The sequence below is a fragment of the Gavia stellata genome, chromosome 2 (assembly GCF_030936135.1).
Source record: "Gavia stellata isolate bGavSte3 chromosome 2, bGavSte3.hap2, whole genome shotgun sequence".
In the NCBI taxonomy this organism is placed as follows: domain Eukaryota; kingdom Metazoa; phylum Chordata; class Aves; order Gaviiformes; family Gaviidae; genus Gavia; species Gavia stellata.
The window spans coordinates 35,367,884-35,393,688 of NC_082595.1; the positions used below are offsets into that span (position 1 = coordinate 35,367,884).

Genomic DNA, 25,805 nt, shown 5'->3' on the forward strand with positions numbered 1-25,805 from the left:
TTATGCTGCCGCAGTCAAGGCTAATGAGGTTGACACAGCCTGGAAGCGTCTGTTCTATGATCTTTACAGGGTAGGCTGATGGCTGTAACCCATTTTCTCTCCTTCCGTAAGTGACATTACTGCCATGATTGTCCTGAATTGAGGGTGATACTGGTAACCTCAGCAGAAAGAGAGGATGGGCTGGGTCAGAATGAATTCTCTTCCTTTCTAGAACTTGTCTAATCGAGTTATCCTGGGGATACACTGGTTGGGAGCATCAGTTTCACTAGTGTTACTTTCACTTCGGGGAAAAAAGAAAAATGAAATAAACAGAATATGCTGCATTCTACAATAAGATTAGAAACCAAATATGAACTGTGTAATTCTCCGCATGACCCTACAGGGTTGGTCCAAATCTTTCACATGCTTTTTCATGTGTATGTACATAAAAGCACACATTTTTAAAATGCATGATTATCCCACAGCCTGTATGGTTCTCCAGCACTATAGCCACATTGCATTCAGTGTCTGTTTCAAACACAAGTAGCCTAGGAGAAAAATCTAACATGCTGTAATTTCTATGTGCCCAGAAATGGTAAGAGAGAAGTGCTTGTGAAAACTCCATTAGAGAGAGTGATATTTTGAAAAAACCTTTTTTACTCTGAGGATAGTTGCATTTAACATGATAATAAACCACCCGGCTACTAGTTCTCCAGGTTAGATAAACTCCAAATACCTATTATGATTGTTGGAAATAATATAATCTCAACACTTATGGTAGCAACAGGCTGGGAACACACAGAAACAGACTTCATAAATAAACTATGAAAAGCAAAACATTGGTGTTTTAAAATGCTGACATGTTGAGAAATAACTTTCTCAACTACTTTTAGCATGTGGCAGATCCCCAGCTTGTTGGAAATGGGCTGTTGGCAGAGCAGGGAAAGCTTTAGGAAAACTTGCATTCATTTTTCTCCCTTGTAGTCACATATGCCTATGTGCTACTGCACCTTATTTAGCACTGGCTGTTTAGAGCAATCTAACTGTTCTGCACATCACTGTCACTGTGTTAATAGGATCGGTGGGCGCTCAGTGTGACTGCGAGTCCTCTCAGTTTGACAAGGAAGAGGTAAGTACCACTGGTAAGGCTATCTCTGCCAATCACCAACAACAAGCAGTAGACACAACCAAACCAAATATACCCTTGTGCAGAAAAGACTTCGGGACAGAAGTCCCTGGTGTTGCTTATCTCTGCTCCCAGCAATATTAACCGGTGGAATCCACAGGAGCAGAGCTGATGTGAAATCCTACCTGAAGGGCCTGAGCCTGCACTGTGTTCCTAAACAGGTATTCCTCTGACCCATGAGGGTGATGAAGCCTGCGTTCCTATGGATTTGCATTATTATTCTTAGGTTAAAAAAATTGTTAGGTTTTTCTGCTATTGTTACACATAACTTTGAAATTCTCCTCTGTTTCCCGTTACAGTCCATCTCTGGCAGTATTTTGGCTATGATACACAGACTTCCATATTCTGTAGAAACTAGCCAACAGAATGAAAACTTATGGGGTAAACCCCAGTCCTTTCCCTTAACAGCTGCCTGTTTTATAAAACATGGAACATTGTTATTTTTGAGACTCTTCCCCTCTGAAGTTTGGGTGAAATCAGCCAGTACATTCAAAAGCTTTATGGGAGGTCTAGTCTGACATTGCTGGAAAGCCACCTAAGAAGATATCAGGCTGCTTTCCAGTTTAAACTTTGACTTTAGAACTATGGTAAAAAAATAAGATCTATTGAAGCCCCACAGATTGTATGAATACCAGCAAAATTTTATTTTTGGCATTTCTAATACACAAACTAAACAATGCAACTTGCCTGCAGTATCTCAGACCAAGCCTGGGCTTACCTTGTTTTTTTCTGTTTAAGATGCATTACGTAGAGATATTTTACCACTGTCTGCAATGGGGAACAATACTGCTTAACAGATAAGTCTGGGTTTCACGACTGAATGCAGCAATGCTTTGGACTACCTACAGGTTATATTTCTGAGACAAAAGTGTGATTATGAAACTGGGATGGAGATAAACAGCTAAGTAGCACATTTTAAAAAATCATCTTAGATTTTGACTTGTTAAGAACTTCTGGTTTTGTTTAAGGATTTAAGTTTAGAAACGCTCTTAAATCTCATCCTGGAGCCTGCTGGTGTTGACAGCAGTTTCTGACAGATGGGTTGTATTTAAGGGCTCCATTTTGTATAAAGCCTACCCTGCACAGCAGACAGGTTTGAATCATCCCAGCCCTGTGGTAAGCCTTCCTCAGTCTCCTGCTGTTTCCCCTCTGCACCCTAGAGCCTTCAGCTCTGTCATGGTCCATGTGGAAAAGTTGGAGCTGGATTCTGTCTGTGTTCATGGAGGATTTCCACAGAAAGGTCCTGCTGACTCCTTTCATAAAGACCAGTCTTAGAGGGGGGCTGGGACAGGTATAAATGCCTAAATCATGGTCAGTCCCTAAAGTACAATGTCCATTTAGCCTCCGAAGGTAGCAGTGTAATTAGTGATGGTTAGTAGTGACCTCAGAAGACCTACTCTAATAATGCAAGTGCTGTTTGCCCCCATTCCCCAGCTTTGGAGCTTGCCATTGACACAGGTACCTGTTTGAGCCTGCTCGGGCCCACTACACATGGCCCAGATTACACATCTGGCTCAACACAGCATCCAGCCTGTTTCTGTGCCAGAGATAACTGAGAAAGAGTCTGCCCTCATCCTGCCTCTTCCACACACCATAGGGCTGCCCCTGCAGTGCTTAATGCAATGGACCTATGCAGCCTCTGAGTTGCTCCTTGGATCTGAGCACAAGGTCACTCCAGCTGCAATAGTCTGGTTCAGGCCCCGCACAGACCCTTGCATAGCAAATACCTCCAACCCTTCAAATGGACCCCTGCCCTCTGGTTGATTGTGTCTTTTTATGTAATAACAATATGAAATTAAAGTAAATGGAACTCATGACTGTGACGAAGTACATAACCACCATAAGATATTTGCATTTCAGGGCATTTGAGGGGAAAGATAATATCCATAAAACTCCTAGGAATAGATCTGATTTCTTGGCAGCCTTTTCTGTTGTTCATTGCAAACAAAAGTCCCACTGTAGCACCAACAGCAATGGAAGGAATGCTGCCGCTTCTTTTCGCCTTACACAAACATGGTTTGAGGAGCAGGAGCAATAGCTCAGAGGTAAGAGAGGCTTTGCAGCTTGGCGCCTACATGTTTCACTAGTAATAAAGCTATATTGACTCAGCTAGATTTGTGGTCACTGTAGATAGGAATGCTGGCTTGGAATGATCACTGCTGGGTGCAGATGGGAGGTTTCATGTTTATTCTAAGCTATAACTTGATCCAACTGCTTTGTGACTCCTGAGCATAAACCAAAGATCCTTCGGAAGGGTGGGCTTGGGCTGCTGTGTGTTGATCTGCAGGATGGCTGTCAGCCTAAGGACAGCCTTTTGAGTCAGGCAGGTGTGATGACCAGTGCTGTGCTCGATGTTCACTAAAGTGGTCATCATCTAATTTGTCAGAAATCAGGCATGCAGTCTGATATTACTCAAGCTTCGGGAGAAATGGATTTCGTTAGGTATGCTTGTAGGTTTAATATACAGGCATCAGTATGGTTGTTTGGTTTTGGGTTTTTTTGTAGCTCTTCCTTTCTACCTGGACTGGGAACAAATGATGGGATTTTCAAGCTAATGTGTATGTGATGGGACAACTGTGCTGAGAAGGTGGGGCCTTGCTCATGGTCCTAAAGCCAGTCAGATATGTGCCTGTTATCTGTCAGGGAAAGGCTGTCTTCCATCTTATTTCTCACGCACTCTCACTATGTCATCAGTTTGTCTGCGGTTTGATTCAACAACTTGATGTGGGTTCAGAAGTCTGGTCTGACACTCACAGAGGCTCAGTTTGGCTGTGACTTTCTATCACTTGTTTTCCTTCACCTCTTCCACAGGCCATTTACTGTATGGCGTTGCCCCACCTGTTTGATTTAAGTGTACAGACTCATCCATGAGTTTTAGTACAGACTTGCCTATAGCCTCTTTCCCATCTGACAGGTCCTTCTCGCCCACCTCAAATTCCTGGAGAGGCTCATGCTTTGAATTCATCCTGTTTCTTGGTCTCTCACTAGATACTGGTGTGATACGGGAATCCAACTTTGTTGGATTAGGCCTGTTGCTGGTCCTCCACGCTGCAGCCACCCAACACCTCAGCTCAGTTCAAGGCTAAAAATCCTGTCAGCAAAGCAAATCAGGAAGCCCTGTTTACTTAAAGGTTAAAATATTTTTGATGTATAATGAAAATCTCGGACAAGAGTACCATGTTTTTTGGAGGTTAGCCAATGTGGAGGGAAAACCAAAGCGTTATCGGAGAACTAGATGTAAGGTCTTGGTCCTTCATCTTCCTTGTGTTTGTAATTCCTGAGTCACACGATCTCTTTATAAATAGATGAAGCCTCACCTTGCAAGGAGGTGAGGGTGGTGGCCAAGGTCCTCTGCGCTCCTACGTTGACAGGGAGGCTGGTGCAAGGCTTGGAAGGGAAATTGTACCAGTGAAAAAGAAGCATCTGCAGGTATGTGAGGGAGTGAAAGAAAAGCGGGGCAGTAGGAGCTAAGTAGTGGGAACAAGATCAATGTTATATATCTGCAGGAAATATCTAAACTAAGCATATATTCTGTGTAGGCATTCCTCCTGGCTCCCCACAGCTGGCCTGGGACCCCTACAGCCTCTCTACTGCAAGAAGCTGGTGGATGCTCACATGTCCCAGAAGCCAGGTATTTCTTCAGAAAAGGGTGCTGGGTGCCTCAGATCTGCTATGACCATGCTCCTGAGCGGCCTTGAGTTGGGCCTGCTTTGCCATAGCTTTTTCTTTAAATGAGGTGGAGGGAGGCAAACGAGGGTGAGTGGAGAAGAGGGGGAGGCAGGAAGAGCAGGGGTAGGAAACAAGTCAAGAAGAAAGGAGTCAGCCTTGTCTGAACAGGAACCACAACTGCTCATCCACGCTCATGTCGCCTCTGAGGTGTCTGAAGGGTGGTGGTGCATGAATGTCGAAAGGACTGCTGCCTGGTACTGGGAGCCTGCGAGTTTTCTAAAAAAGGACGTCTGATGAGGGGTATCATCCCCGAACTAGAAAATAGCAAATGTGCCACAAGTATTCAAGGACAGCAGGGGGAGAGGATGAGGAAGGGAAGAAGCAACAGCTAAGCACTGTGTCCAAATTAATTGACCTTCAGTTACATGAGGAACATATAAATTCAGGACAAATCTTGAAAGTAAATCTAATGGAGGGAACAGAAAATGGGGGTGGAAGTTTACCAAAAATAGGACATGCCAGAAGAAAAGCCTTTTTTTTTTCTTTTATCCTTTTTTTCCTTCAGTAACTAATGCTTTTAGACAAGAGATGCATGGCGTTCGTTGTCTGCGGGGGTTTGAAATAGTGTCAATCAGGCCATTCTACTTCAAGAAGCAGTGGTAATTAACACAAGAAGTACCTGGGGAGCTGGAGAGGCTATCCCAAAAGCCTGGCTGGGTGCATTGCATGTTACAGAATCACAATCACAGAATCACAGAATCATTAAGGTTGGAAAAGACCTGTAAGACCATCAGGTCCAACCATCAACCAACACCACCATGCCCACTAAACCATGTCCCGCAATGCCTCATCGACACGTTCCTTGAACACCTCCAGTGATGGTGACTCCACCACTTCCCTGGGCAGCTTATTCCAGTGTCTCACCACTCTCTCAGTATAATATCCAGCCTGAACCTCCCCTGGCGCAGCACCCATCCTCCAGGAAGATGCAGTTGGGCCTGAGAGGGGTGGGCAGGAGGGCCATGCTGCCAGCAGGGAGAGGTGTGTCGGGCTGACCCCGGGGTGGGGAGGGCACGGTTCGTAACTGGAGGTTAACGCTTGCGAAGGAGCAATGGGTTCCTGCAGTAAATCTGGGCTGGATTTGGGGGCCCTGCTGTAGCTTCAGGGGGGGCAGCAGGGTGGCAGACAAGCACCTCACAGAGCTGATGCCAAACCAAGCCCAGGTTGGTCCTTATGTCCCAGGCTGAAATGAGATCGAGGGAAAGCGTGGCTCAGGCCCAGCGGCTTGGCCCTGGTGCCAGGCAGGGGCCTGGGGACAGTGGGGCATCCAGTTGGTGTCTGTGGTGACGGGTGGGGCCTGTGGTGAGTGTGGCCCGAGCCTCTGCCAGGACTTGGCAGCAGCAGGAGGATCAGGTGAGCACCTCAGGGCTGAGGTGGTAGTTCCTGTCAGCCAGTCATGGCTGAAGGGCCAGGTGGGGCGTTCGGTGTACGGTGAGGAAGCCACGACGGATGCAGTGGAAGAGGCCTTTGCCCAGCCTGCCTACTGATGCCTGGACTTTCCATGTGGCAGGAAAAGCCGAGCATCACCCCTGTGGTCCGTGCTGGTGAGTGGGGATCGACGTGGCACATGCTGTGGGGCCGCCCTGCTCAGTGACCTTGTCCGAAACCTCACGCCGGGCTCTGGCACATATATGTGTTTCACAGTGTGCAGCCCAAGTTTCCCCAACTCCTGAGAAGCCGTGCTCAGCCATACAGAGCTGCTTTGTCACGCTTCAAACCTCTCTTCCACCCTCATGTTCTGTAGGCAAAAATATCCCTCTGCCTCCCTCAGGAGGTATATTGAGAGGAGAGATGAAAATGTAGTTAACATCTCTTCCACTCCACAAGCGCCAATTATGTTGTTTGGTTTGTTTTTTTTTCTCAGATGGTCTAGTTGATAAATATAGCTAGCTAAATTCAGAGTAACTGTTTTCAACCTGCGTTTAGCGCTGAAGTGGGCTGGTTCTATTTTCAGGCTGAAGAAGCGCTTGCGTGCCTAAAATCCTGTCCAAGTTCTTCTAACTGTATCAGTCGGTCTATTAAAAGAGATTACCTCTTCCTACAGACCTTGCCTCACATCCTTCAGGAGCTGTGACTACAATAACGCTGCGGCTTCTTCTTTCCTGTTGCTTCTCTGCCACCTGCAGTGCACAGCTTGAACGCGCAAGACAGAGGATGAGGGGAAGCACATCAGGGTATTTCCTGACTTTACAGTGTTTCGTTTGCAAGCTTAAAGATGTTCCTGGAAACATAGAAAAAGTTAAGTCAGAAGGGCCCTCTGGAGGTCGCCCAGTCCAGCCGTCCTCCATGCTGGGCTAAGAAATTTTGATAGGATGCTCAGGACATCCAATGAAGTTGCAGGTACTTCTAAGGATGGAAATTTCACAGCCTCTCTGGGCACGTGCTTTAGTGCTGAACAATTCTTGCTGTGAAGATTTTTTTTCTTTATATTCAACCTATTTTTCCCTTGTTGCAACATGTGGCTGTGGCCCTTTGCCCTTTCACTGTGTACCTCTGAGAAGAGGCTCGCTTTTCTCTACCACTCATTGCAGTGGGAGACTGCAATTCCTTTCCTGCCTCTCCTTAATGGTCTCATCTCTGGGCTATACAGAAAAGTGCCTCCTGGGGTGGCCAGTGCTCCAGCCTCACAGCAATCTCAGTGTTCCTCTGCTGGACTCTCTCCAGTTTGTCAATGTCTTTCTTGCTCTATAGGGCGCAAGACTGGACACCGTGTTCCAGGCGTGGCCTTGCCAGTCCAGAGTAGAGGGGAATAAACACTTCCCTTTGTCTGCTGGTTATGCACTTGCTTATGTAACCTAGTATGTGGTTAGCTGCCTTCATTGCAAGGCACACTGCTGTCTCTTGTGCAACTTGCCCAAAAGGACCCCTCAAGTACTCTTCTGCAAAGCTGCTACCTATTCAGTTTGTCCCTAGCCTGTACTGTTATGTGGGGTTAGGCCATCCCAGTTGTAGATGCTACACTTCTCCTTTTTGACCTTCAAGAGGTTTCTGTTGGCCCATTCTTCCAGCCTGTCAAGCTCTCTCAGACTGTTTTTCTATCCCCTACTTTTTGTTAAGCATGTAGTTTCCCATCCTCTTGTGCTTGTGCTCATGCTATACAGACATGTTCAAAGACCCAGTTCCTCCTCAGAGCAGTGTTTTCTTTTATTAGAGACTATAGAGGCATGGTGGGATGGGTTTTTAGGAGCAGATGACTCTTACTTGCAATGGAGATAGATAGTCTTGGAAGGGGAAGGGCCTGTGCTGCCCAGCATGTTGCACAGTGCCTTTGGAAATTTTCACTTTCCTATCTGCTTCCCACTTACCACCAGAAATTACAGTGACAGGATGCATACCTATCCCCTAGCAGGAACCAGGCCCAGAGGTGTTCACCTTTGCTATCTGCTCGTTGATGGAGTCACTAAGGAGACAAATTAGAGAATGTCTGCTCCTGAACTGTTCAAGAAAACCATTTTATAACAGAAATTTGCTTTCTTTTGCTTAGTGCCTTACCTTGTACTTTGCCTCATATCTTAGCCACTGAGACCTTAAAGCTTCAGCTTAAATGAGGACTGAACGCAAGGCTGCTTTTGTGTTGAGGCTTTCAGACCACTGTGATCTGCCCAGAGAGGAAATGAAAGGACAGCATCTGAGTATGAACTTCCTTTCAGGGGCCGTCCTAGACTATATTCTGAATGGGAAAACACAATTAGTCTTGTTTTCCACCCTGTACCTAGCCAGCCTACTGTTACATTTCTAGAATAAATAACAGTAATCTCCACAAGAGGGTTTTGTGTCTGTTTAAAGACAGAAAAGAGGAGTGAATATAATTGGCTAGGCAGATCCTTCTCAGAAGCAGCTGCCACTGCTTCTCCTCTACTCAACGTGCTGCAATATGCTCTTTCTCTTGCATGTTTCTGTGAAAAAAATAATGACCTTATTAGCATGCCCATTTCCATCCCTCCTGCACCAGTCAGTCATGGGAACAATTAAACAGTTCTGGAATTAGAAGTGACAATTAAAAAAGAAATAGAGATAAGAATGGAGTGGCAGGAAGGGAAAATTAAATGGTTTCTTTCCCACCTCCCCTTTGCTCCCTGTATCATATTGTTGAAGGAATAATGTAGTTTGGCCTTGTTAGAGGTCAGTTTATAAAATTTACTCTGTGCTACCTAAAACCTACCCATATCAGCACACTTTCTCCTACTTCTCCCCAGTGGTCTTTCATCCAGTGAGCCGATACCACTGAACTTTATTGCTCCTTGATATGTAAAGCAAAGCTCCGACTGCATCACATTTAAATATGCGCTTCAAATACCATTTAATAGCGAGGGGATTCTGTGGGTTATCATGCTGTCTAGGCTGATGGGTCAGCGTTTGACTTTCTGGCTGCGTCTATCAGTCCCCAGTCTGTTTTTCTGGGTAGCAAGAGCAGTTAGGGTCTGCTCTTGGCCACCCCAGGCTGCTTATTTGGAAACTGGGAAAAGCAAGGCATGCTCTGTAACACTGGAGACTTTTTTTTATCCCCAAACTCCTAAAATCTTTGCAGTCATGCTACAAGCATGTCTTCTGCTATGTGTCCCTCGTTTGGTCTCTTCTTCAGGCTAAACTGAAGTCTTCCACCCACATACATTTTCTTATTTATGGTTTCAACTCACTCTCTTCTGGAATCCTCCAGTTGTCCTAAATCTTTCCTGAAGAGCAGTGCCTGAAACTGGGCATAACATTTGGCTGAAGCCTCTTCTGTGCTGGGCACACTGACAGGAGTATTCCCACTTGCTATGTATGTGTTAAACACTAGCCTGTATATCCCAGAGCAGCGTTTGTCTTGCTCACCATACTGACACTGTTGATTTCTGCTGACCATGTCATCCACCATATTCCCCAGATATTTTCTAAATAATTTTCTACTGAGCCAGCTGTTGCTGGCTGCTCGGCAGCTGGTTGTTTCTGCACATATTGAAGTTCATCCAGCTGTTCTCAGAATTTTCCAATTCATCAAGAGCGTTTTCAGTTCCAATCCTGTCTCTAAGAATATCTGCATCCCGTCTCCATTTCATGTCATCTGCACATTTAACAAGCATGCTGTGTATTCCATCATCCGTAGTATAAACAAAAACGCTTGGAAAATTAGATACAGATTCATGATGAATCTCCATATAATACTGCTTGGTACCTCTCCCATTTGGATAGGGAACCTTTATAACTACTCTTTGAATATAGTTTTACAGAGCTTTGTTTTGTTTTTATTTTGCACCCATGCTAGCCTATCTCCATCTAGATGATTTTTTTTGTTTGTTTGTTTTGCTTGCTCTCAAGAATGCTACACAAGACAATGCCAAAAGCCTAAGTAAAGTCAAAATATGCAACAGCTACTGCTTCTCCCCTGCACTAATACTCTTAAACCATCATACTGGCTATTATTCAGCTCCTCGATTTTCATCTTGGTGCTTAGAAGAAGTTTACTTTTTTTCCAGGATGTTTTTTTCTTTTTGGAAGTTGAAGGTGAAGTTGCTGAGCTTTTACTCATCTCCTTTCTCCCTTCCCTACTTCTTTTAAACCCAGACCTTGTACTTGCTGGTGGTGCACCAGACCCCAGCTGTCCTTCTCAAAAGTAACTGCTAACGCGTCTGAGACTGTTTCAGGCAGTTTTTCACATATGCTAGACAGATGTTCATCAGGTTCAGCCAAATTAGCAACACATTACTCTAAGTGCTGTCTAATCTGCTCATTCAGGCTATTAGTTTTTTTATTATTTATTTACCCTTCTCTCACTGATGTTACCTGTACCAGCTGCCTGCTCACCTTTTTAGTGATGAGTGAAGGAAAAAGCTTACTTTGGCATTTTCGGCCTCCTCTGCCCCCTTCCCTATTGAGCAGGGTGGCCACGTTTCTTTGCTTTTACTATTAATGTTAATGCACTCAACTCATAGTGTCTTGTACTGTTCGAAATGAAGAGGTAATGCTTCCATGTGTTTCTGTGGAGGGATTGTATCTCTTCACGAAGAAGCTTGTCCCGCTGTTTCAGAACTGCTGGACATAGGTTGTTGCTGTAACAGCACTGTTGGCTCGCTGGGTCAAAGCCTCCCCTTGCTACAAGTCCTCCGTGTTCAGTATCGGGCATGTCAGCTTGCCAGGAAAAGCACTGGTGTGCTGCTAGTATAGCAGACATGCAAACTGGCTTTGCTGGGGAGGCAGGAGGGGGCTAAGAGGAACCTGTTTTAGCCACATTAGGTTGTCACCATCTTGAGGAGGTGAAGCAAGCAGTACTAGGGAGACAAAAGTGAGAGCCACTTTGAAATATTAGTTCACTGAAGCTGGCCTTGCCTGTTACTAGCATTGAAAGCAAGTGCCTCCTGGGCATCCTGGCACACACTGACAATTAATGCAAATGTACTCTTGCCTTTCTCATTAGCTTTATCATGGGCTGCCATGGGGTTTGGGGAGTGGGATGTTGAGGTCAGGCCATGCCCTGACCTTCTAACATGGCCTCCTGCAGGCTCTAGTGTCTTTCATATGTTGTGTGTGTGTCTGCCAGGGTGTGCTGCTGTTTTAAGGTCTTGTCCAGCTCCCTGAGCTACTGAGAGCTGGCCTAAGCACAGACCTGCCCCTTGATTGCTGCCTGGTCGTTTGTCTCAGTGCAGCATTGAAAGGAGTTGCATTGCTTTCCTCCAAACTACTGTCCCTTTGGAGACAGCTCACAAACCTCTTGTCTTCCTAATTTTGCTTCCGTGGGCCTCATTGCCTCACCCCCCCAGGGAAACAAGGTCCTGCAGGACCAGAGTATCTGTGTACATAAGCCTAAATACTTCTAAATACACCAGACTGCAATGGTGACTCATTTATTAGGTCACTCTGAGCCAGAGTACAATAATAACATGAGTTACAAAAAACTTCTTATTTTTTGATAGTGATCTCACCCCCTACCCCCCAACAATGGTTCACCTTCCAGGAAAAATTAGGAAAATCAGCCTACCATTTTTCTCAAGTGTTAGGATCATCCTGGTAACATCCTGACATTACCTAAGTTTATTGCATTAAAGCTGAGTGAGTAAATGGATGACAAAGTAATTACCACCACAATTATTAGCTAGTTATCAGCTGCAATGTTTGTGGGCCTTCTGAGTCGAGAGGGTGACACAGAATGGACTATGCCATCTTCATGCTAAAGGAGCTATGGTCTAAGGCTGAGACATATTAATGGTAGGTATGGGCATCCTTTCTTGGTAAATATGCCTCAAGGATATCATTGCTAGTGCTGTTCTGGTGATGTCAGAACCATGCTAATCCTATATGTTGTTCAGTTTGACAGAAAATGCTACCTTCATCCCATCCGAATTTTCTGTTCTTTTTTTTTTCTTTTTCCTTTCAAATAAGTAAACTTAATTTTGAACCAAAAGTCCTTTTAATTTGCAATCACTCAAAATTGGCTCAACACTTAAAAACAGGAACATGACTAAATGCTGTGTACGGTTCTTTCATTCATGTTCAGGACAGAGGAACTCAAACACCCTTTGCACCTTTGTGGCAAGGAGGGCCAGGGACATCCTGGGCTGCCTTAGGAAGACCGTTGTCAGCAGGTCGAGGGAGGTGATCCTTCCCCTCTTCTCAGCACTGGTGAGACACTTCTGGAGCATTGAGTCCAGTTCTGGGCTCCCAAGTACAAGAGAGACATGGACGTTCTGGAGGGAGTCCAGTGAAAGGCTATGAAAGTGGTTAAGAGCTTGAGGCATCTGATGTATGAGAACAAGCTGAGAGAGCTGGAGCTATTGAGGCCAGAGAAGAGTCTCCTCTTCTGAGTCTCCTCTTCAATGTGTTATCAATGTGTATTAATACCTAATAGGAGGAGCAAAGAGGATGGACCCAGGCTCTTCTCAGCGATGCCCAGTGACAGGACAGGAGGCAATGGGCACAAATACAGGAAATTCAATTTAAACACAAGAAACAACTTTTTTCATGGTGAGGGTGGTCAAATGTCAAAACACGTTGCCCACAGAGGTTGAGGAGGCTCCATCCTTGGAAATAATCAAAACCCAACTAGACATGGTCCTTAGCAACCTGCTTTAGCTGACCCTGGTCCGAGAAGGGGGGGGTTGCAATAGATGATCTTCAGAGGCGCCTGTTGATGTCAACCATTCTCTGACTCTGTGTAACTAGAAGAGGAGCAAAACGTCATTATTGAAATGGCTAGAAGGGTGAGCCTACCTTACAAAAGTATGTTTATACATAAACAACATACACAGAGCTTGGGAGAAAGGAAGAAGGCTGAGATGAGCCATGATTTCTCTCTATAAATGACATAAAAGAGCAGATGACAAGGGAAGAATTATTGAAAGTAAAGAACTGGCACAAGATTAGCAGGTGACAAAGTATTATCTGACAAAGAACGAAGTTAGACTTAAAATTAGGAAGACTAAAATTGTAAAGCAACACACCAATAAGAATACCAAGAGTTTCTGAAAGGGATTATTTGACATACAGTGGAAAGGGACCAGCCTTAGGCCTAGTGTTAATGAATGGGCAGAAGAGGCTGCTGTCTCAAGCACCAGACCTCATGGGGAGACCTGGGGAAAAAAAGTCAGCAACTGTGTTACCAAGAAGTGTGGGCAGAGGCTGAGCTTCGCAGGAACCCACAGGTGTCTCTAAGTCACCTTATTGTATACTATTGTGGATAAGAAGAAAGGTAGCATATTTTTGTAGGCCATGTCTGTGTAAAATACTCTGTTCTAAAAGTGGAAGAGTTTTGTTCTGTGTTGAAAGTTTTTGTCATCTAAAGTTTTCCATTTTTTAAGTGTATTTTGTCTTTCCTTTTTCTGTAGTGTGTGCTACAACAATCCCTTTCATCACAGAGAGAAACCATCAAGTGAGGAGCCTGGCTCATCTCTTAGATAGTGTGGAAATGGCCTACAGAACAGACGTTAAACTTTACAGCTCCAGACACTTAAATCATAACAAGCTTTATAAGCCTTCAGAGAAAATAAACCAGGGACAATGGTACTCTGCCAGGAAACAAACTAGTTTCATGACAGAAAGAAATCAATTCCCAGCTGAAAATGAGAAAGCAAGGAAGATGAAAAGATTTTCAGGTAACTTTTGTTCCAGCATCCTTCTGCTTCCAGCACAGGCTGAATCTTCCTGCCCTAACAACAGACATCCACAGTCACCGGTGTTGGTGCCTCAGCAGATTTTTCTACTCCACTGGAAATGTTAAAGTTGAAAGCACTTAAAAAGAAAGTAGAGGAGGGAATTGACAGACTTCGTATGTGCCTCAAAAGAGGTGAGTTAGATGTCTCAGAGATTATGGTGCTCAAAAACAAACTGGTTAAGAACAGCCAACCCTGTGTTGTGGAGCTTGACAAGGCCAAATACCAGTTCATGCCTTTATACTTGGCTGGTGTAACTAAAACTGAACAGTTTAACAAGTTCCTACATTTCCAGAAGGAGTTCATAACAAAGCATGAACTGTTACAGAATGATTTCACAGAGAGCAAAGTATCAGAGCAGCATGAAAGCAAGCTGGCTAAGGTAAGAAAAAGAGTCCCCAAGTTGATGGAAAGGTAAATTTTGCATCATCTTTCTGGGTGGATTGGTTATGTGTGTTCCAGTAAAATGGAATGCGTTTAGGCAAAATCACCTCTCTTTTCTTGTCAGAGAGATGATCCCATGTGTTTGCTTAGTTGTGCACTTGTAAGACACATCTACTATGCGCTCCAAAACCCTGAGCCCAAAGCTGTATGCCACTGTTTACCCTTCTCACCATTGTCATGTGGAAAGGTTGTGTTAAGTACACAGTAAAGCAGGATCTTGCAAGCTAGTGATCCGTATGTGAAAAACCACTGGTGGTCAGCGGCTCTGTAGGAACCGTATACTCAGAGTCTTGTCCAGCAGCACGTTTGAGATAATTTGTAAAAGAACCTACTGTCTCTGTGTGTGCTGTAGACTACCTCTTTAAGCACAGACAGTGGCTGCACTCTGGATGGCCTCACGTGCTGCGTGGGATGGGGAATGAATTTGATGAGTCAAGCATATGCACCTTGCAGAAGTTGCTTGTGTTGCTTGACTTGCTGCCCCGGGGGAAGCATTAACAATCTCATCAGCACTCAGAGCCAAATGCAGGAGTGAGAGTAAGATACTGGATTCATAGAAATCAGGGATGGAAGTTAATGAAAGCAGTTGGGGGTAGGTAAACTAACAAATGGCTAGGCTAGTGTGGGCTGGAGAATAACTGGCATTTCATGTAGATGAGAGTAATTTTTGAAAGAAGTTGGCACCTTTTCCCTCACTGTGGTACTATGGTTCCCCCACTATGGCCAGGTTTTCATCCTTTGTAAGATGCCAGGTCATTTATCAAGGGCATTTTACAGAGAATTAAGCAGTGGTATTTGCAGGACCAGGGGAGAGATGACTGCTGACAGAGAAAATAGGGGCAGGCTTGACTGAAACAGCCATCCCAATAGCAGTACGAAGCATACCAGAAACTGGCAAAGAAATGATCAAGCAAATAAGCAGAGGTCTTTCTTGCATACCTCCAGCACACTACCTAAACTTTTCAAGAAAAGTTGTGCAAAATGAGTGAAGTGAGGCAACAAATTAATCCAATCTACTTGTGGGTGTAACTCTTAGAGAAGCAGCATAATCCATGCTCCACTGGATTCTAGGAGGTATCATTTGCCATGTGGTTAACCAACTTGCCAAAAAAGTTGGCTACTTCCCACTTCAGTAAATATTCCCAAGCAACCTTTCTCCTATGCCTCTGGGCTGAGAGGCCAGAGTAAAAGGAAGAAGGGGTGGGGGAAAACAGAAGTGGCAAAGTGCTGTATTATAGCAGAAAAACTCTTGATCTTGTAGTTTTTAAAGCAGTTTTCCCCAGAAAACATTCTCCCCTGAAACACTTTGAATCAGTGCAATTTTTGTGAGATGATAGTGTAACTCTGATAAAGTTTAGCAGAAAGCCGTACTAACTAGCAGTGATGTCAATCTTTGCCCTTTGATTAAATGGTCAAAATTTCTATCAGCCTTGGTTTGAAACAAGGATATTTACAAAGTGAAAAACTGCCACAGTCTATTATATACCTAAAGTTAATCTTAGGAACAGAGCACTATGAAGTGAGGTCAGCAGCACTCTAGAGAAAAAGTTCCCACGACAGAGGAAGTAGTACAGGTTGCTTAAGAGACCCTTCTTTTCTCTCTTCCAGGTTTATTATTCAGAGATGGTATGTATAGCCATGAGATGGTAAGTGTATGATTTTAACTGTTGTATTTCTCAGCTAGGGTTTCTTAGATTATTTATATATTAATTATGTCTCTCTGAGCTAAAAATTGTCTTAAGGGATGCAACGTGTTCCCAGGGCTGCTTCTTCCAAACCTGGAGACGATCTGTTGAAGTCAGTAGAGAAAGACAGACTAACTTATACTTATGGAAGGATTAGCTGTAAAGGTGTAAGCAAGATATTCAACAGTAAGTTGAGGTGTAATGTAGTAATTGTCTTCTGCCACAAAAATCTCTGTCTTTGTTTTCTACTCGTCTTTTTGATGTACATCCTATCTTGTTGAATGTGAGCTTTCTTCTTACTGATGATCAAAACACAAAATTAATGCTATGACCATGACTTGATCTGGATTCTCATGATATCTCTTAATGCATAGTGTCAGGAGAAATGACATGAACTTGAAGAAAGTAACACATTCTGACAGTAACTATTTTAGAGCACCTTCTGCACATGCGGGTACGCAGTTGTTCATTTTGATGATTGTACAGGAGCTCCAGAAAATCTGTGGCTGTGATCCCCTCCGTTTCAAGCGACTACAGGTTGCTGAGGAAGTATTTGAAGATATATGCAACAGCTCTCTGATATTTGGTGTTATTCTGAAGGAAATTAAGGTAAGAAATACTCCTAAGCTTTAGCACAACATAAGCTAAATTTACATTAACTATTGTTTTAAATGCCCTTTGCCAATTTTTTTTTCAGTGCATCTGGGACATTTAACCCTTTTTAGCTACAGTGAGGGAAGTGATTCTCCTGGGGATTTGTATTCTTCAGGAGACTTTTCTCTGCCCCCTTGCTCACATGTTAAAATGAAACATACCTAACAAACTTGATGGGCTCATAGCATCATTTGTTGCTTTTATTTAATCACTTGTGGTCTTAAAGGGGATGGCTGATTTGTTCATTTTTGCTTCTTCTCCCATTGTACACAGGTAAGCAAACAGGATCAGAGAATAGAACTGTTAAGTGATATACCTCTATAGAAAGCTGGTTTCCAGTCTGCTCAGTGATTTGAGCTGACACTATTTGCATCTACAAGCATCATCATGTTAATGGGGAAAGGAGAAATCACAAGGAATTGCACACCTCTGCAAATCATCTGCAGATGCAAATTCCACAAGACTAGAGGAAATAGCTCTGGGGAGAAAGATGAATTGGAAATTGCCCATATTCAGTGATTCAGGAGCAGGTTATGCTTTCACTCACTGCTTTCGTTCATTCAAATTAGGGCCACGAGTTTGAGCGTATGTGTTGTGTGTGAAGTGTTTCCCTCAATTGTTTTTTATAGCTGACCAGCAAACTAAACTGCATGGCTATAAAAGCCATGTGATCTTGTCTTTAGTGCATTCCCAGTTGTGCTTCTGGCCCTACTGGTGAGACAACAAGCCCTTGCATGTGCCCCAGTGTTCCTACTTTGACTTTATGCCTTTTAATTAACCATATAGCAGCAGTCCATGACTCTTACTTCCTGCAGTGTCCCCCACGTTACAAGACAGCAGCATCACATGCAATACTTACATTTGCACTTGCTCAAATATCTCTGTTTGGTCAGGAGAGAAGGGCAGACAGCTTTTGGGAAAGACATGTGAGTTCTTTCCCAGGTTTCCCCTAATGTACTGTGTGAGTTACACAAACAGACACCAAACATCTGGCTACCACTTAAGCACTTTGATAAAAGCATTACTAAAAAAAAATTACGAACAAACCAAAACCCCCCAAAACCCCAACCTTCACTAACTTTTTTTCTGGAACTCAAGCCCTAATTCTAAAACTGTTAAGATGTTTGGGAAAAAAAAAAACAGTCAGGCTGTAACCTACTGGTGAATTATTCTCCCACCTCTCACTTTGACAGTTACGTGTGAGGCGTGACAATTCTCTGACTTATCAGGCAGTTTCCTATACTTTTTTCCTTTTGATTCTTCATTAGGCTGAAGGATGACACTTGAAATCCATTATTTGGGGACCAAATCCATTTGTTTGACCTCTTGGGCATTCAGGACAGTGATTTACACGTGGAATACAACTAAAATACTATAGGTGAAAAATGAAGTTATACTCTGATTCTGTACACTGTGATGTGGTGCTAGTGATGGTAGAAGTTCTGCATTGACTCTCCCAGTAATAAGTGAGGCACAAAAAAAGTAATTCCTCCATATTTGTTGACAAAATAGTTACCCGCTAAAATCCAGCATTTATAGGCAAGAGAAGGGAGGAGGGGGTAGGCATTAAAAGCAACAAATTCTTGAGAAAGAGGAGCCAGCTGGGTAGGTGAACTGTGCTGAGAATGACATTGGCATAGTCAAAATCCAAATGACCACCTCTGGGGTTTGAATGTGTGGTAGCACAAGTAAACCTTCTGTCACAGCACAAAAAGTATGAGTTTCCTGGAGCCAAACTGAAACAAGAATCTGTAATCTCTGGACTGCGTTAAACATTTTTGATGGCCTTCTTTCCTCTTTTTATTTATTTATTTATTTCCTCCTTTATTTAGAATGAGAATGAGCTGTACAGGATGATGCTTCTGGACTCTGCCTACAGCACAGTACAAGGCAGTGTTTGCTTATCAATATTAGTGCCTTTCCTTGGTGATGCTATGGAGAAATTAAGTTTTTTTAAGTCAGATTTGGGCACTTCCTGAACTTACCTTTGACACAGGAGATCTGGTGCTTGCCCTTTTCTTCATTGCTTACAACAGTTTCTGTAGGAGCAACCCACAGTAGAGAAATCTGAGACAGCAGCTGCTACAGAGCAGAGCATTGGCTGAAGAGCCTGTGCTAGGTTTCAGAAGTATCAAACCTATTGTCCTTCTGTCTCCTCTTTGGTAGGGCCACATCAGGCTTTGCGCCAGCTTTACTGCAGAAGTGCTGCTGTACAGAGGGTGACATTGGCCTCAGGCTGCCAGGAGTAATGCACCCCTTCCCCCTGCCTCTCCCACCAGTGACATCTTACTTCTGGCAAAAGGAAGAGGCGCCAGAAAAGGTGTGCTTCACTATGGAAGTAGAAGGGGAGCACAGAGGAGATGTCAGGTGCTGAGAGCAGAGCCACACCTGACTGGCCCCTGCCTCTTCCCACCCTGCCCATGGCACAGGACCCCATTTCAGCCCAGCCTGGACCTGACAGTCCCTGCCCCTTTCTCTATCTGACCCTTTGGTATTCTTCCTCTTTTTACTTTCCCTACTCCAAAATTAAACCCTTCCGCTCCTGATAGCTTTTTAGGCCAGTGTTCTCCATCGACCCAGAGCCAATCCTTTGGATTTGCTCTGAGGATTTCACCCTAGTTATCCACTCCCTTTGGCATTGAGCCTGGGAGCTCCTGAGTGATATTGACAATCTGTTGAAACGAAAATGAAAGGTAATGATGAATGTGGCACAGTTGACAGCATAAGTGCTTTGTCTAGGATGAGTAACACACTGCTCAGTGGCAAAACACCTGAAAGGATTGTCCAAAAGCAAGGGGTTTGTATGAGTCTGAGTATGAAGACTCATACATTTACCGGCTGTGACACACAGAGAGAATTGTCCATATTCTTTTTTATCTGTAACAGACCTTTAATCTATTTACAAATGGAAAGAACTTCGAGTGACTCTAAAATCTGCCATAGGATATTTTTGTTCATGTCTGACCATATTAGCTCTTAGTGTCACAAGCAGCTCATTCAGAAGTTTTCATCAGAACTGAATTTTACTGAAAATGTAATTTTAAAAATGGTGCCAGAACCTGTAGCAAAGGAAATAAATATTCAATGACATGACCTCACATTTTACTCTTTCTCATGCATTCTCATAGGATCTGAAGGCTCAGGTCAGTGGGATGGAAACAAAGCCTTGAAAGGCTCCAGAAATACAGGCACTCAGGAAAGATGTGCCTCTCATGAAGAGAGGCTCTCTGTCTTCTTTGGTCTGACCCAGTGTTTCCATGCCTCTGTTTTGTGCCCCCGATATTTTGTATCACAGCTTCCAAATCTCCTTACTCCTGCTCCAAGCTCTGATCTGACTTCCTACCCTCAATGTTTGACTTTATGGTTATTTAATTCTAGCGCTCTAACCTTTAGGTTTGAAAGCTGTCCTAGCAGGAGGTCTTAGCTACCAATTTTCCTGTTCTTGCCCCCTCCGCTGTCTGAACCTGAAGAATTAAGAAATCACTCTTTCTCTAAGCTGCTGGTTCCCCTTCTTACCCACCTCTTTTTCTTGTAAATGTTACTCTAACTAGACTAGATGACTTAAGAGGTCTTTTATGTCTTTCCAACTGTAGTTTCCGGTGTATTTTGTGTGTACACATTGCAATATTTACGCTGTACTTTCAAAATGTAGTTTGGATGATTCTGCAGTTAAGATACTGGAGTGTGAAGGAGACTTATGTTCACCAGTTTCTGCTAGTGTAAACAGGAAGATAATTAACAGTGGCCCAGTACTCCACATGTCTATGCTTGTCGACAAAGAGAGAATTCATTATGTGTTACTGTGGGATAAAGTCAAACTGGCATGAATTTAAGATGGATCAGGGGCATAGTGTGGAATATTTGTAGAGCACACCTATGCAAATTTTATCTAGGCTACAGAGATTGATTTTTGTGCAAGCTTTTATAAATATTTTAGAGGTAAAGAGGAAAAATATGACATTTTGTCTTCTGCCAAAGGGCTGAAAGGGAATGATAAACATCCTAGAATGATCTAAAGGAGTTCTTGAGAGATTTGACAGCTATGGGTATAAAAATCCAATACCCTATAAGACTGTTCAGTTCTGGATAGCAATCTGTTTCCAGAGAAGTCTAGGAACTTGCGCTATCCTAATGACAACTTTCTAGCTTTGCATGAAAACTAACAATCAAAATCTGAGTCATTTGCATGTATTAGTTGTTACTGGAAGCCTAAGACTGAAATTTTCCTCTTGCCACAGACCGTGTGTAGTTCTTTCTGTGTATAGGAAAACTATCTGTGGAGGTTGGGCAGAGGAGAGGATTTTCATACAAGACTGATGATGTCTTTTTAAAAATAAAATTGGTTAGTAGATGTTAGAATATCTGGTAGGATTTTTGAGATCTGATGAGGAGAGGGGAAGTAAGAATATTGAAGTATATGCAAAGAACTAAGCTGTCCACTTATGTTATTGTGATACCTATGTGTGTAAGTAACGTGTAATCGCTTCAGTATTTTCATTCAGTGAAGAAGAGGTTTTCCCCTCTTAGGAGAAGAAGCTGCAGTTTTAATGAAGTAGGGGGTGATTGTTTGAATCTTGTTAGCTCCTCACAGAGAATCAATTCTTCTCTCCTTTGCATCACTGCACCTTGAGACCTGGAGTTACTTTGCTGTAATTCAGTGAGCTTGAATTTGGTGTATGCCCTGTTAGAGCAACATTTGGCCTCTGGACATGTGTAATAATCTTCATTATACGTAACAACTATTTGCTCACATCTAACTTTGTATATGATCTTGAAAAGATATTTGTGAAACTGTTGTTCTCTTTTGTTCTATTCTACACTGAAGAATTAATTAGAAATGGTGCTATGGATGAATCAGGCTCCAGAAGATAGGACAGGTGAGTGATAGGACAGTTCTGAATCAAGCAGAAGAGAAATACAGCACCAATTATGGTAATAAGGTGTTCTGAACGGTTGGAAGAAAAACCAACCAAAAATTACTTCAGCTGTTGAGATTTTTCCTGTTAGTATGATCAAAATGTGCTGAAATCTAATGGAATGAGGCACACAATATCTTATACTTCTTTCACTCCTGGCCATATCTGAAACCAGTAGATGTCAGTGGGAGACTTTCTAATGCTGAAGAAACCTAGGGAACTGCCAAATCATTTCTATGAGTCGGTGACTGATTCTGTTACTGTCAGAGTCACAGCAGTCTGGTGTGTTAAAGATGTCTCAGGAGATGGTACATGAGACCCTTCAGCTGGCAGAAATGTGATAACTGGATTTCATGCTTATCATGATTAGGTTAAGCCCTGAATCATGCGCTTTCATGTGCCCTTCCTAAGCTTCTTTTCAGCCTTCACTGTATCAGTCCTGGATGCTCTAGTTATCCGTACAATAGTCCAGTCCCTTTTGGATGCTTGCTGGGTACTTTGGTTCAGTAACATCAATGAGGTTTACAGTCTATTTAGGTACTGCTCGATAAAGGACTGTCTTTTGATAAGGCCTTCGATCACTGGAATATGGATCAGGACCTCTGAGTAAGATAAAATACATGAATCAGGAAAGTTGTGGAAGAGCAAAAAAAAAAGCTGATTGATGATGAACTGGGAAATCCTGTGGAATGCCATCAGGGTAGAGTATAGTATAACTAGTCTGACTGTAATTCACCTGCATTTTATGCTTTTATTGAAAACCTGTACTCAAAGCACGGTTTTCTTCCAGAGCATGAGAACATACCAGTTAGCAAATTATAATGTGGTAAATAAGGAAATAGCTGTTTAAGTGGTGATATAAAATTCTTTCTGCATTTCTTCTTTAAGGAAAGAGGAAGATCTGAATCTGCTTTCTGGGCAGTGTTTCAGTGTCCTAGTGTCCTGCTCCAGGCTGTGGGCAGTTGTTAGTTTCACCATGGGTAGTTCCCATCACTGGCCTCTAACTCAGTTTTATAAACACCTTCAGTAGGAGCAAAGCTTGAACAATCAAACCAGCTTCTGCTTTTTTTCCCCTCAGCAATTAAACTGTCCCAAATTTGTCCTTAGTGTAGCTGTCTTCCCGTCAATGAATGTATGCCTGAATGCAGCTGCCCTGATTATGTTTGTTTCTACAGCATGGTACAGGTTTCGAATTCTAGAGCTTTGCAGCCAACCACTAAAAAACCCATAAAATCAGTCATTGGCTCTGGGTCTCCTGCAGGACTAATGAATAAAACAATCAGAACTCTCTAGGCCAAGGCATATCTGAAGAATGGTTTTGCATAAAATGAGCTAAAAGACATTTAAACAATGGGTAAAGGTTTCTCCCCTTCTCTTCCCTACCAGGTACTAATTTAAAAAATGCTTACTCAGTTAACCTCAAAATTCCCTTCCCTACCTTCCTCAATTACACATTGAGGAATCAAACCCAGCCAAGTCAGAAAGATGTAAATGTTGCTGCTGTTCTTTTTGTATTACAGCTGTATTTAGAAGCCCAAGCCAAGAAATTTAGGCCAAATGTGCTAACATGTGCTGGCACTATAGGGAACAAGGCTCTGCAAAGGTTGTTTTTTGGACTGGTTGTGGTGGGGTTTTTTGTGTTTTTTTTGTGAGGTGGGGTGCTAAGCAATTAAAAAAGTATTCAATCCAAGTTAACTTGAAATGAGAACTTTACAGTTTTCCCAGAGGAAAGAATGGAGATCTGATTATTTTTTTAAATTGAATAAAAGGTTTTCTTAATCTTCTCTAAAAAAGAAGGCATTGTTTCCTCCTCTCCAGGTAGCATTTCTGCAAGGCCCTTCCAGGACCAGTAGCTTTCCTGGTCCACAGAGAGGGGATATTCTCACTATCATTTTCAGTGGCTCACATGAAAGGACAGGATTTTTGAGAAGCTAGTGGCCATTAGCCCTTGGGATGGGGAGCAGCAGGAAGCACGGTCAGGCACTTTCCCCACATGAGGCAGTGCATCACTTAAGCTGGGCTCACGCTCTCTTTCTCCAGCCTGCCTCGCTTTTCATCAAAGCTGTCGGCTCTCACTAGACCTATTGACTGCACGCTGATACTGCACCACAGACCAGAGGGAGGCAGAGGGGGGCTGGCTGCCCATGACAAGCTGCTTGGAGAGTAGGAAATTTAGGTGTCCTGGGATCACACCAGGCAGTCTAATAATTGAAGCATCATCATTACCCAACACAGTGGCCTTGTCCTGAATCTGACAGCATGGCATAAAACCATCATGTTGCAAATGTGGCTAGTGAACTAATGCGGGCTCAGAAAGCCCCTCCCAGCTCCAGGGCAGCCCCTGTGTCACCAGGGGATTTTCTTGACCTGCCCACTGCAGCAGTCAGACAAGCCAGGCCGCACCATTAGGAGCTCTCACACAGCAGAGACAGACCAGTTCTTCCTCTCCCCGTTCTCGTTCTCACTCCCTTCGCTGGTGCCTTCCCTCCCTCCTTCCTTCCCCTCTCTGCCTGTTCTGCAATTGCAGAGCCTTGGAGGTGTAACCCTGCACCCTGGCATCTTTCCTCGCTGCTCCGCTTTCCATAGCTCCCCTTGCGGACAAACACCAAGAGGTAAACCAAGGTGTGGGAGACAGATAGATAAAAAAAACATGACCTTGAGCTGCACTGTCACCAGGGAAGAAAGTAGTTTATTTGTATTAGTCCAGACCCTTGGAGTGAGGGGCACTAATAGTCTGTGCATGTAGCTCCCCTCATTCCCTAGATGAGGAGCTGGCAAGGCCTCATAATACAGCTCCGGCTGCAGCAGCACGGACACCGACAGGCTGCAGATGAGCTCGCTGACAAGCTGTGAAAATCTGAAAAGGTCTTTGACTCGAATAAGACCCTGGCTGGGCAGGAGCGTGCGTGGGCCATGTAGAATCTTGTAGGATCACGTTATTGACTTGTTTTAGTGAGGTGAGTGTGTGAGGTGACAGTGAAATTGGCCTGTAAAATTCCGAAGTGCATTTTCTGAACTCTCCTAAGGGAGTACAGCATGTTTATTCAGCTCCTTGCATGCTGTTACCTGTTCTCCAAGCTGGGATGCAGTGATTTCTTCCTTGGCTGTGTTCCTGTTGTATCTAGAGCCTGACTATATTTTTGCATGAAGTGCTAAAGGGCCTTGGTTGGGGTGTCTGTGAAAGGTGAGTGGCATAGCTTGTGTGCCAGTGTTCAGACTGATGGAAATGAAGTGTGGGTACAGTGGGTGTGTGTACCGGCTGAACTGGGGGCAATGTTGTGGGTGCTCCTGGTCTGTACAGCTTGGCTTGGTTAACTCAAGCTTGTACTTGGGTATGCCTACTGAAAGCACTATGGACATGGCCTTAGATGCCAATTAGCTTTCCACTGCCAGATGTGTCCTTTAAATTGCGCATGTATTTTTATACTTCCAGTAACCTGCAGCAGACATGAGACAAAGAGGATAGCATGAAAACCGCTGTTTCTTGAACAGCTTGAATCTATGAAGTGTAAAGTTCTCAATAAATGGGAGGAAATTAACATACCAGAGATTGAGAAGAAAGAAACAATGGTTTATGCTGGAATGGTGGATATAATGGAAAATACTCTTAAAGAACTAGGGGTAAGAAATCATTAATTCTAAACATGTCCTAGCAAGGTTTTTCGAGTACTGGTAACCAGGTGGACCCTACCATGATGGACCCTTTAGCACTGAGATTGACACTCAGTGGTATTTATTTTCTCCTCTGAGAACATAATATGTGCCTAGTCTGGGCGCTTATGTGATCACCACGGTGTCCAGCCTCTGACCCTGCCATAGCAGACTTGTAGGTTGATTCTCACTTTGTCAGATGGTGATATACAGACATAGGGATTATTTCTGCATTCATGTTACAAGTTTGGGGATTTGTAACCAAATATACATTAAACAACTACAGCATCTTTATTTTTAACTTCTTGTTTTTCTTGGCCTGGAGAATGGGATGGTTCTGGGTGGGATTTTCAGGAATCCCAAGTTGCCATCATCTACCCTTGAAATGAATGCTGAAATGCCTAGCAACTTCAAAGGGGGAGAGATAGGACAGTTCTGA

General features: G+C 43.6%; 1 protein-coding gene across 1 annotated transcript; it reads left to right on the plus strand.

Annotated features, from left to right (window-relative positions):
• The first annotated feature begins 661 nt into the window (after positions 1 to 661).
• On the plus strand, positions 662 to 25,805 carry C2H6orf118 (chromosome 2 C6orf118 homolog). Its single transcript, XM_009817058.2, is given in 11 exon segments — positions 662 to 695; positions 1,056 to 1,108; positions 1,465 to 1,546; positions 13,693 to 13,867; positions 14,206 to 14,398; positions 16,069 to 16,086; positions 16,632 to 16,754; positions 18,632 to 18,669; positions 18,671 to 18,689; positions 25,208 to 25,336; positions 25,692 to 25,805. Coding segments are annotated over 11 exon segments (978 nt in total).